The sequence below is a fragment of the Calidris pugnax genome, unplaced genomic scaffold, assembly GCF_001431845.1.
Source record: "Calidris pugnax isolate Ruff unplaced genomic scaffold, ASM143184v1 scaffold38, whole genome shotgun sequence".
NCBI classification, from domain to species: Eukaryota; Metazoa; Chordata; class Aves; order Charadriiformes; family Scolopacidae; genus Calidris; species Calidris pugnax.
In genome coordinates this window covers 3,391,895-3,404,501 of record NW_015090995.1, presented here as the reverse complement: position 1 = coordinate 3,404,501, position 12,607 = coordinate 3,391,895, and the positions used below count along the sequence as shown (strand labels likewise).

The 12,607-nt window shown below is 47.5% G+C and overlaps 1 protein-coding gene across 1 annotated transcript in view; it reads right to left on the bottom strand.

Annotated features, from left to right (window-relative positions):
• Nucleotides 1-79: 79 nt before the first annotated feature.
• The window catches only part of LOC106895511 (rho GTPase-activating protein 20-like), a 31,945-nt gene continuing 19,417 nt past the window's right edge, over nt 80-12,607 (bottom strand). The window contains exons 4-15 of the mRNA XM_014954946.1: nt 12,046-12,195; nt 10,434-10,475; nt 9,602-9,686; nt 8,641-8,718; nt 7,865-7,931; nt 7,401-7,589; nt 6,547-6,722; nt 5,510-5,671; nt 4,111-4,220; nt 3,358-3,547; nt 2,754-2,871; nt 80-1,873 (exon numbers count right to left, since the gene is read on the bottom strand). Coding sequence (XP_014810432.1) covers nt 129-1,873; nt 2,754-2,871; nt 3,358-3,547; nt 4,111-4,220; nt 5,510-5,671; nt 6,547-6,722; nt 7,401-7,589; nt 7,865-7,931; nt 8,641-8,718; nt 9,602-9,686; nt 10,434-10,475; nt 12,046-12,195 — 3,112 coding nt within the window. The 3' untranslated portion in view covers nt 80-128. The remainder of the gene's footprint in view (nt 1,874-2,753; nt 2,872-3,357; nt 3,548-4,110; nt 4,221-5,509; nt 5,672-6,546; nt 6,723-7,400; nt 7,590-7,864; nt 7,932-8,640; nt 8,719-9,601; nt 9,687-10,433; nt 10,476-12,045; nt 12,196-12,607) is intronic.

Sequence of the window (12,607 nt, the reverse complement as noted above, 5' to 3'; positions counted from 1 at the left end):
GGGTTTAATATTTTTCCTAGAACTTTTTTTTTTTTTTTTTTTTTTTTTTTTTTTTTTTTTTCTACACAACAAAAAAAAAAAAAAAAAAAAAAAAAAAAGAAATACTCAGTTCTTCCACACCCCTCTCCCTAGACAAACGTCTCTTCTGCGAACGCCACCGTATCACGCTCCTCTGTGGCCACCTCTGCCACTGGCTGGCTCCGGAGCCACTCCACCCTGCTCCGAAGGAGTTCGTTCTCCACCGCTTCTGCCTCAGCTGTGGGACAGGTACTGGTTTCATCGTGCTTGAAATACTCCCTGACGGTGTTTCGGATGGAGGCGGGGAGGATGATACGGATGGTGTGGCTGAAGGTGTTGAAGCCCTTGCTCTGGGTTGGCGCCTGCGCCATTTCCACCGGCTTGCTCTCCAGCTCCTCGGGAGCGGAGGCGGTTTGGGGGCTCTCTTTGTGCTCTGCCTGCGGGGACGGGGTCCTTGGTTCACGGTGGTAGCGCCTGGAGACGGACTGCAGGACAAGGGGGGTGTTCTGCCCATAGAAAACTGTCTGGGGGATGTGGACTCTCACAGTCTGCAGGCTCTTGGACAGGCTCTGCTCCCTGCTGCTGCTGGGCGAGTCGCTGCTGCTGGTCTTGACCACGGATTTCTCCTCTTCCTCTTCCACTGAAGACCCCCAAGAGCTTTCTTTATCTGGGGACACGTAAAAAGTTATCTTGGTGCGCTTCAGGCTTTCCTGGGCTGGAGGGCAGGTGTCAACGCTTTTGATTTCTATGTTCTTCACCGTCTTTTTCTCCCTGTGCTGCTGGTGGCTGCTCGGTGGGGGTTTCTCCCTGGCTGGGCTGGCAGCTGGGGACTCAGGGGTTTGTTCAAACTCTTTGGTACAATCCTGACTCCTGGGCCCTGGGCCAGGGTCCTCTACACAACTCAGCTGTCTCTCCTCTTCTTTCCAGTCAACGTCAGTGACTGGGCTTCCCACAGCAGCTCCGCTGACAGACAGGACACTTTTCCTCTCTCCAAAGCAACGACTGCTCTCTACAGCCTTGGGTTCATACCCGTGGAAACTGTCCAGGTCACACGAATGTAAAGGCACAGGAGAGGTGAAGGACTTGTGCCACTCTTTTGGGGATCTCTTGGCAATCTTGGGGGACACAGCATGAAGCCTGGCAGACGTGCCGAACATGAATGGCAGGGATGAGACGTCTGTGGGGCTAATGGCTGAAGACTCTGAGCAGTAGGAGAAAGCACTGTCTAAGGAGCTGAGCGAGGAGGCGGACGGGGAGGTGGTGGTGGAGGACAGGCTCGAGAAGCTGGACCTGTTGGACAGGCTTGATTTCTGAAGGCTGAGCTTCTTCACCCTCGAGCTGGTCTGAGGCGACTGCCACAAGTTTTGCCTGGTCTTATTGATCCCAGGGCTTAGGCCTTCATCAATCAGCTTCTGGCTCTCCACCTGCAGCTGCTTGAGCCTGTGGATGTAGTCTGTATGGCTGTGCATGATGGTGGCATCGCAGCTGGACTGGCGGGCCACCGGCTCGTGGCTCTGAGCAGGAAGCTGGGAGCTGAGGCAGACACTGGGCTCTGATGAGCACCGGTCCCTGGCCGGGCTGAGTGAGCGGATGGAGCCGATGGAGCAGAAGGAGCCATCCTCTTCCAGGAGGTCATAGCTGTCTGCACTGGCATTCTTCTGGGCTTTGCTTTGGTAGCAGGCTGTGATCTCACTGAACAAGTCCCAGTCTTCCTGGTCCTCATCAAGTAACAAGCCGCTGGATGGTTCAAAAAAGGCATCTGCTTCAGACACCAGGTGGTCCTTTGGTCCTTCTGGGTCACAAGCAGAAAATTCCAGCTCATCAGAGGAATCATCATGCTGAGCCAAGCCTATGTCTGGGGCAGAGAAGACAAATTAATTTGCTGCCTGTGTCTGCTAACCCCATATGGTACCTTACAACCATGGCAGGGAAATATTATCAAGTCCATGGAAAAGCAAAGATGATCCGTTATTTTCACAGGGAGCAGGGCAGGATGGGGAACAACATAAAAAATTCTGGCTTGATGACCTGAGCTTTCACCGCTGGCCAGTATTCATAGCACAGTTAACAAAGACAACTCAATCTCTTCCCATTCAACCATTTGGTTTGGCTTTATAGAACTAATCTGGAAAAAAAGACTGGCAGGACATGACATTGCTGAGGCTATGCTAAATTCTCGTGATGGCTGGAATAGGTTGAGCAGCAGCCACAGAGAGAGACAACCATCCTGAGGGACACTTCAAAGTGATGCACCTCAGCCCTCTGCTTTGCCCTCGCTTCCTGCCTGTGCCTGACAGGCAAAGGGAAAACCCAAACCAACTGGTTTTCAATGCTTTTCCTTGGAAGATATTCATAGCACAGTTAACAAAGACAACTCAATCTCTTCCCATTCAACCATTTGGTTTGGCTTTATAGAACTAATCTGGAAAAAAAGACTGGCAGGACATGACATGGCTAAGGCTACACTAAATTCTCGTGATGGCTGGAATAGGTTGAGCAGCAGCCACAGAGAGAGACAACCATCCTGAGGGACACTTCAAAGTGATGCACCTCAGCCCTCTGCTTTGCCCTCGCTTCCTGCCTGTCCCTGACAGGCAAAGGGAAAACCCAAACCAACTGTTTTTCAATGCTTTTCCTTGGAAGAAACATGAAGGTAAAGCAAACGCTTTTGCATGAGGAGTTTACCTATTAAAAAATTTTAAACATTTCTGGAAGACACAGTACCACCAACTTACCCAGTGATTCCTCTGAGTTTTTGGACTTCTTTTTGTCTGGTCTTTGAAACAAGGAAGCAATGTCACCTCCAAAAATCTCTCCTGAGTTTTCAATCAGGAACTGAACTAACAAGGCCACCTGGCAAAGAAAAGAATTTACAGAGTCAGTATGAACTACACCTGGGGCAAGAATATGAGCTACATGAACTGGTACCATGAGCTGGGTACAGCAAGTTCTACAATTTTCCTTACTATTGATAGCTCCTCATAAGCCACAAGCAAACATTCCTCCCCTCTGACACACTGTCATTGCTTACTTTGTCTCTGCAAGGGGGCTTTAGACCAAGCTGAAGGGGCAATGTCTAACTTCAGCTGCTCCATCTTTCTTGTGCTTGCTTGACCATCTAGGAAGTTCACGTGGTAAAGAAACCATGGCTCCTTTTTCTACCCTGGATAAACTGAAGGGCTAAACCCCCCCAACAGCACGGGGCAAGGACAAAGCTTGGATGCCACTCAGCCAGCACTGTCACTGACCCTACATCTTCCTTTAGTCTACAAAATACAGTGCCCAGAAACAGCAGTAAAAGGGGAAGACAAGCATGAGCCCAAACCCATGAAAGATCACCTTCTTGGTAGACCTGCTCTCCTCTTCAGGCCCAGTGGGACTCGGTAGCCAGAGCATATTGGGTGCTATGCAAAGAGCCAGGTTGAAGGCATTCATCTGATTCACTCCAGAATTCTGCTCAATATGATGGAGGACTCCAAAGAGGTGTCTGAGTAAGATGAGGTTGGCCTCTGGAAGCTGGTTGACCAGACTATTCAGGGAGTGGGAACAAAGGAAAACAGTGCTGTTCACAACAATCTGCTCTTCAAATATCACAAGTTACTTCCCAAAACTTTTGCCCCCTTCTGCCATTTTGCAACCAGTTTGAGACATTCACATCTGACAATCAAGTAAGAGTGTGTCACTCCCCTCCACCTACTTATGTGAGAGCTACAGCTTTACATCTATGTTGCCTACCCAGTCTGCTCACAGAGCTGGAAGGACCAAGGGACTTAAGTCCAGAACATGAGGTTCCACTAACAATTAATGTGCTCCTGGTGGCTGAGTTACTGTGCTTTTTCTGTTTGCTGGTTCTGGTAATTTGAAGTGGTCATCAGAAAAGAATTTTCTAATGACATTTTTTGGGGTCAGAAATGTTAACAATGTTCATAGAAGACCATTGAAAGGAAAAGGTTCTGACCAGTGACACTGGCTACCAGCAATAGCTCTACTGTGGCCTGGAGCATGGCCAGGAGTCTCCCAGAAGTCTATGCTTAGGGCTGTATGTTCCCCCTCCTCCCACCAAAATAAAGTTTTACAAAGGCTTTTACAAACCTTTTGATAGCTTCAATCTTATGTGCCCGATTTTCCGTGTCCACAGCTTCCATCCACAGTCCGTGCATGTCTGAGGATAGAACACTGTCAGGTATATTTCGGAGAAAATCCTGAATTAAATATATATATGCAGAGCAGTCTGGTCAGTTTTGAATTCCTCGTTTTAGTTTCACGATGCATATAGTCATTGTTTATTCATATTAAGCACAAGATAAAACAAGACATGATACAAATACATTTCTCCTCCCCTCCCCACGTCCACCAAGCTGTGCTCCTCAGAGCTTCTCCACCACAGCCCTGCAGAACAGTGCTGGAACTGCTGGTGGCAGAGGGTGACAAGCCAGCCCTCATGCCCTGCCCCTTCTCCAGAACAGGACTGATCTCTACAGCAGCAGGCAAAGGGCTCACCCCTAAGGCTGTGTTGGAAACATTTCTCAGCTATGAGAATCCCTGTTTTTTTTTCTTAGGGCACTATTTAAGGACTTAATATATATACCTGGTCTAGTGGGATATGTCCCTGCCCATGGCAAGGGGCTTGGAACTAGATGATCTTTAAGGTCCCTTCCAACCCCAACCATTCTGTGATTCCATGATTCTGTATGTCTTGCATTGGAAAGTGCCTGAATATCCTCCCAGTCATCAGCTTTTTGCACTAGGCCAACAAAAGCAAGACACAGGGGTGTTTTCTCATACTTTAGGTACCTGAGTTGTTCTGACCAGATTTAATTGCCACTGCAAAAGATGGGCTTTTTCTTAAACTTGGGTCTTATCACAAGCTTCATCCCCCACCCACCACAACCCCTCTGCTTGGATTTGGCAGCTGTTTTCCCTCTTGCTTGCTGGCTCATTAGAGGTTGAAGGCTTAGGGTCTTGATAGTGCAGACCAGCTCCTTTGAGTATGGCCCCTCTGCTTGGGGAGGACGCAGAGCAGCTGCACTTAAATGGGATGAATCCTCCTGTATCTCTCCTGCAGTGTCTTCTGGGTATCCAGAAAAGACAAGGAGCATCTGTGCTGCTGCCACCAAAGGGCTTCATGCCTCTGTCAGTGCAGCATCTGAACTGCTGAGCCCAGGCTCTGGCGTGTTATCTGGCACTGTACAGATACCACAGTTATCTAGGAGGTAGAGGTTACTCTACTGCCTGCTGGAGGCTGTTTTGTATGGGGAGGTGCAAAATGAAACACTCTACATATTTCCCTGTGAAAACAAGCACCACTGGGTCAGGCAGATACCTCCATGCACACAGATGGACCAAGCCATCAGGTGAGAACGTGCCTTGCTGGAAAATGCTTTCTATTCCTCCCCCAACAAAACTTCCCTACCCAGAAAGACTCAAGTTGCTTCCTTAAAGAAGGAAGGTACCATTTGCCCAGAGAGCTGAGTTACTTGGCCAAACGTACCGTGATGACAGCTGCAGCCACAAAGACTGACTCTCCGTCCACCTGGACATCATCTCCAGAGTTCAGCTTCTCTTTCAGCTCCTTGCAAGTCTTGGCATTGGCAGAACGTCTGAAAATGCCCCTCGTAGAGGGACCTTCGTGGTACAGCAGGAGCAGCATATCCTAAGAGAAAGCCCAGTTGTATTTAAGAGTTTAACACTTTACTCTGTTGCTTGTGTATTTCATACCTCACATATTATAACATAATTAGCCAAGAACTAGGTAGTACCAGGAAGAGATAGACATTCAAGAGATTTATCATGATTTAACCCTGGACAAGAGCCTGTCAGCTAAGTTGCAGGTACAGTTCATGTGGGTACATTTATCCCGTGGCAAGTGTGAGCCCAGTGGACTCTTGTTGTGAATGAGGTCTAGGAATAACCTAGCATGGCATAATCCACTGGCATTGCCCCTTCTCAGCTTGTGATGACCAGGTTGGAGACACCCATTGGAACGGGATGGGCATCTGTGCACAAAGTGATGTGGATTACACAGGAGAGGGATGCTCTTGCCTTTATTACTCAGCTAGATCTGGATCACAAGCAAACAATGGTCTTCTCAGCTTGTGATGACCAGGTTGGAGACACCCATTGGAACGGGATGGGCATCTGTGCACAAAGTGATGTGGATTACACAGGAGAGGGATGCTCTTGCCTTTATTACTCAGCTAGATCTGGATCACAAGCAAACAATGGTCATCTTCCCCATCCAAATACCACAAATGCCTTTAAATTCCGGGCTTAATACATCAAGTTTATGATCCACTGGCATTGCCCCTTCTCAGCTTGTGATGACCAGGTTGGAGACCCATTGGTATCTGTGCACAAAGTGATATGGATTACACAGGAGAGGGATGCTCTCACCTTTATTACTCAGCTAGATCTGGATCACAAGCAAACAATGGTCATCTTCCCCATCCAAATACCACAAATGCTTTTAAATTCCGGGCTAAACACATCAAGTTTACATCAGGATGAACAATCCAGGCCGCTCCTTACCATGATAGGCTTGGGAAGGATCCCGTCAGGACAGACAGAGGACAGAGACAGGCCAAAGAGCTTCCGTGGGGTGGTAGGAGACTGTGAAGGAGGGCTGCCCGTGGGGGTGCTGGTGCTGCGACGCAGGGCCCAGTCTATCAAGGACTTCTTCCTCTTGGTGTGTTTCTGCAGTGACTCTGGAAGGAAACACAGACCTTCGTCACACACTTGTCTGTCCTTCCTGCTGGCCAGTGGAGCCAGAGTTCCCAGCAAAGCAAGGGCTTTCTACCATCGTGAGTTTAATAACTACACTCCTAATGGGGACACTCAGATAATATACAGCAGTTGGACCACTTGTTCATCTCTCAGCCATCAGCAAAACTCTTACTGGCCAGTGGAGCCAGAGTTCCCAGCAAAGAAAGGGCTTTCTACCATCGTGAATTTAATAATTACACTCCTAGGGGGGACACTCAGATAATATATAGCAGTTGAACCACTTGTTCATCTCTCAGCCATCAACAAAACTCTTATTCAATAATCACTGCTCTTCAGGGAACCTTGCTGTCTGTGCAGTGTAAGAATGGTTGGCAATTGAAACCTAATCAAGGTCTGCAAGCTAATTCTGAACATTTGCAGAGACCTTGCTGTCTGTGCAGTGTAAGAATGGTTTGCAAGTGAAAGCTAATCAAGGGCTGCAAGCTAATTCTGAACATTTGCAGACACAAATTTAGCCCCCTGTAATCTCTTCCTCTTTGCCCACACTCAGATATGACAGTGACTCTGGGAGAGGTGTGCGATGGTAGGAAGAGTTTGACAGTGCCACTGAAAGCAGCAAAGTCTTCTGCCTGGTTGTAACACACTCCTGAGGCTCGTACCTCTCCTCAGCTGCAGTGGAGCTTGGGGCCTGGGTTTCAGGACAAACTGACACTGCTTTTCCTTTGGGAGCTGATCAAGGAAGGAAGTCTCTGTCCCATCAGCCAGGAGGGTGTTATTGTTGATTCCTTGTTGCTGGTCAGCAGAGTCCCGGAGACAGCTCAATGCGATGCTGAAAGGATGCTCGTGCCCTGTTGAGCAAAGAGGTGTGTAAAGAGCAAGCAAAGGTGCAGAGCTATCAAAGATGTCACTATGCATTGATTAAACTTGGATCCTGAGACCATAAAAGCCAAGCTACATCTCACATCATCTTGATGTCACATCTCACGACAGCAACAGTCCCCTTACTGTTGCTTTTCTACGTGAAGAGTGCGATGTTTGAGATGTTTCTCTGCCACACGCACCAGTATCACTTATCACGTGTTCCTGTGGTGCTAGAACTGAGGGGAAATGGGAGAGCTCTTACCAATGAGAGGGTAAGCAGGGTCATCTTTTCCCGAGATCACCCACAGGTGGTGTTCACTTGTCTTGCCCTGGTGGTTGAGGAACAGAGAAGAGAAAAATATCAGGTGAAGGGGGCCAGGGTGAGGGTCTGTGAGGCCGCACTCCACTCAGAAGGCAACAGGAGCCAGAAATGCAGGGCCATCTCCAGGATAGCCACAGGGCCAGGAGGGACAGTGCTCTGGATCAGTCTGTCTGATACGGAGTGGAAGGGGAAAGCTTCAAGAGAAGAAAAGACTGAGAGCCAGCAGCCTGTGAACCCGCATGATGGTTTCCCGGCCTATTTTAGCAATATGTTCCACAGCCTTCCTTGGTATTAAACTACTGGAACACTGTCAAAGCTACTTGTTCAACACTAGAATGGGAAAGGCTGGACCACTGCAATGGGCAAGGGTCATCTGATAACATCACTGATATGTTCAGTATTTCATGGCTATATTAATAATCCTTTGACAAGCTTGGCTCAATCCTAGTGCTGGACTGGAAGCACTGAAGTCCTCTGGAAGCCAAAGGACTTTATTATAGAAGGTTTGAATTTAATGGAGGCATGTAAGCATGTCTGTCTTTCTAATACTTGGCACCCACACAAATAAATTGCTTCATCTTGGAGTCCAGAGAGTATTAATGCCTTACTGGTTAGCTACAGCCAATCTAGACTTCTCCACATCTGCACTGTCCTGTAAACCAGACATTGCCTGTTTCCTTAGCTAACATCTGGCAGACTACACAACTGACACTTACAGGAAGTCCAAGCTGTAGAAGGGTCTTCTTCATCACACTCTCTGCAGTTTCCACGTTGGACACATCGACTGTGGCAGTCTAGAAAGGAAAACAGAGAAAATACAGGAAGCTAGTAAGAAGGCATGAAGTTTGGTTGCAGTTTCTTGTAGCTTGAAAATCTGGGGAAAAGGTCACTCATCTGTCTGTTGACTGTCTTTACTAGATGTTCATGAAGAGTTGTACTAATTTGAGCTACACTGGAATCTTTGTTCAGGGTGATGGCTATACATTGTGAAAACTATTATGTGCTACTTCTCTATCCATCCAAAGATTTCATCCAGCAGAAATCACAAGAACCGGGTGGTGTTCAGATGCTGTATTTGATCACATGAGTATTGGACTGATAGTAGTGCCCTTGTCACTCCAAAGGGTGAGCACGGCACAACATGAATAAACCACAAGTGTCTGGGGTTGTTCTCTGAGGGAAGAGTCCCCAGCAGGTACATGTGACCCATCAAGCTCGGCATGAAGCCTAGAAATGTAAGCTATTAATATGAAGAGACTGGGACATTCCAGTGAAATAATTCAGGAGAACACACCAGTGTCTCTTTTATGATCAGTATCCTGAACTTACTGCACTGAAAACAGGAATGACTGGGCACGCAACTACAAACCATCACCAATTAGGAAGTGAAGCAGAAGGGAGAGAGAAAAGAAGCCAGAGGCCAAGAATAATCTGAAGAATTAATTGTTTTTTGGTAAGGGTCTGACCACCTCCTGTTTTCCCAAACCAAAACTCTGAGTGTGCTTTCAGTGGGAAGGATGCAGCTTCCCAGATGCACACACCCTAAAACTTTTTCAAGTGGGACTTGAATTTTAAACAGGAATAGCAGCAGCAGCACCACAGCCCTGCCTTCTGCCCCCCACCCCACAGACCTCCACGTAGCGTTGGTCTGATGAGCAGGTTCTGAGCTTTACTTACAGAAGAGCAGTTGTCGGCGTCCAGCACCAAGATCTGAAGGGTTAGATTCTTCACGTATTCATTCTGTTTTACCTCATTGATATGCCTGAAAGTCAAAGAAAAGGGGAGGTAATATAATTTCCCAACCAAACCTGAGAAGGACCCTAAGATTTGGATCCAAGAGGTCCAAGGGACCTGCTCCTTGACATTATAATCCATACAGATCAATTATGACAGTAACAATAACATGCAACGTTCATAGTGTGGTCACATCCTCTTGCTGGCTTCTTTATCTTTCTTGAGGCCCCAGACTAGCAAACCCCTACATGTACTTTAATGCAGATAGAGGTGTCCAGCATAACACCTTCCTTGGGCGTGTTACTGTTCTCCACAAACCAAGAGACTTCTTCCCCTCTCTACCTATACAAACACTTCTGCCTGGATGTTAGTAGGAACAACGTATGAAAATGTAACATGAAAAAGAAACAACTGTAGCCTCTAGATGGCAAGAAATACAAACTTTCCTCGGAATCAACAAACAGCAGAGGAATCAGTAACACTTGTGACCTTTCCATAGCGATTAGCAAAAAAGTCAACCTCCAGCTCCAAAGGAAAAAACGTGCTGCATCAATGTAATCTTTTAGTGGGTTTCATCTTTTCTGGACCATTACCATCAATTTTGCTTTGCCCCCAGGGGCTTCTACATTCAGGTTTCCAAGGTGGATTTTTCAAACAGTAGCTGGACACTTCATGTGCTGAAAAATCAGAGGGCAATTTGGCACCCAGCACGACAAACTTCTCTGAGGCCTGTAGAGGAACCACCCAGGAGGAGGACAAAAGGAGGGTCACTTACCACAGTAATGCTGACAGCCATCGGTCCTTCACGTCTGCTGAGCTGAAGATAAAAAGGGAGGCAGATCATCAGACAAGTGCTGAGTGGGTAACAGCCTTTGGAAACTCTACCCAGTTTCATTTATATATAGCTGTAAGTCAAAGTTCCTTCCTGCAAAGCCCTGGAACAAAAGCACAGTCCTTTCCTGCTTCTGTCCTATTTTAACAAATAACAAAAATAATAAAAACAAAAAAATCCCAGCAACAAACTGGACTACGTTTCCTGCCCACACTGGCGAGTGTTCAGATAAGGGACCAATATCTTTCTGTGATGTTGGAGTTAACTCATCTTGTTATTATTTTTGCAGTGACCTTTGATTGCTATTTTCTTTCTCCTATTATTTCCTTCCCAATGTCTGCTGTTCCTAGAAGCTTCTGCTGCCAACATGGGTTACCCAGCTCTCAGTGACGTGAGGGAAATGGAGCTGCTGTTGAGTTTGGACTAAGACACAGTCGGCTGCTTGCAAGTCAGATGGTGAGTCAGGAACACATCAACCAGGAGAGACCACCCCGACACTTGGAAATGAGGAGACGGCATGTATGAAGCCATGGTAGGTTCCCATCTCTTATTCCATCAAAGGAGTTCCCCCTCAGAAGGAAAAGCATCAGGCCACGTCAGCCCTTCCTAGCTGTGCCAGCAGAACCCCTGAGGACAGAGTGACCCTTGAAATCTACTGACCTCTCTGCAAAAGAGAGTGTGAAGCAGAGATGCCTGAGCCAGCAGTGACCTGAGCTCCCTGGGGACACACCAGCTCTAAATTCAATTCAGCCAGGCTACACTGAGCTCCAGGTAATAAAAACCTCACCTACTTTTTGATGAGCCCCATCAGCTCACGTACAACATTGGGACAGCCTTTGAGATGGCATTTGGACACGAATGGGCTACTCTCAAGCCTGCTCCATGCTCCCCTGTGTTTCTATTTCGGGGGTTACCAAGGGCTAAGCCAGCTCCGGACCGCGCTGCTTGTGAAGAACCCATCTTGAAGAACCTTTCCATTTTTATAGTCTGTTGCTGTGGGCTTGGGACACCATGGCAGACAAGTGCAGGAGGAAGGTTTGCCCAGAAGCTGCCCACACCACACGAGGGGTGGATAAAGGATTTAATCCAGCCACAAGGCCACCTGGCATTTTTCATTGCCATATCTAACCTGTCCTTTGTAATGAAAAATTCTCCAACTAGGGCTAATCTACAGAAATGGCTGCTGGCAGGTGCTGAAACAACATGCTTGTAGGTTATATGGTGGCACAAACTGGTTTGCTACAGCAGACTGTGTTGTGATGTTCCAGGATGCTCTACAGCAGAGGTAGCCCGTGATATAACAACAGTTGCAAGGGCTGGTCCTCCATACAGCTCTCAGACACCAACCTGCTGATATCTTTCTAAGACGACTGTCTCCCAACACCTAAGTTTTTACTACAGATGCCTAATTGAGTTGAGAAGTCCTCTACTCAATGGAGAGAAGGTTTGTAGTAGAGTTCAGGGCCCTGTAGCCTCAGCCACCTTTTTGCTTGACACATGGGGGACTTGGGCAGCTGTCAGGCTGCAGAGGGAGGTCTGGTGTCTGATGAGATACCTGAAGGTGACAACATAGTTGGTGGTAGGCCAGCCGATGACGAACGAATTCTCAAGACACATCTTTTTCTCTGTCACTTCGCTGAGACAGGTCCCGGTCCACACTTCACTCAGAGGCACTTGCTTTTTCAGCTTCAGGCTGGAGGAGGATCTGCAATTCAAATTATATATTTCTTAGGCTAGATCCTAACATCTAGACCTCCAGAAGGTCTAGATGGAAGGTCATGCCACCTTCCAGGCATGCAGGTGCAGTGACAGCAACAAGTCCCACAGAACTAAATGTTTGGGCATGTGGAGGCACTACAGGAAAGTTTTGCAAGTGGATTTTGGGGTTGGTGGCTGCAGTGGGACAGCTGTGGCTTAAGGCAACATGATTCACTAGAGCCACATGCAGGTAGATGGCAACTTAGGCTAATTACTCTTTATGCTAATAACTGAAGTCATCTAAGCTCTTAATTTCTGTATGGCAGAAGTAGCCAGATCAGGAGTCAGTTTTCTGTCCCTACTGCCTCTTGCCCTCTTGCTATCTCTTCAAGAAGCCACATAAGGGAACAGGCAAAACA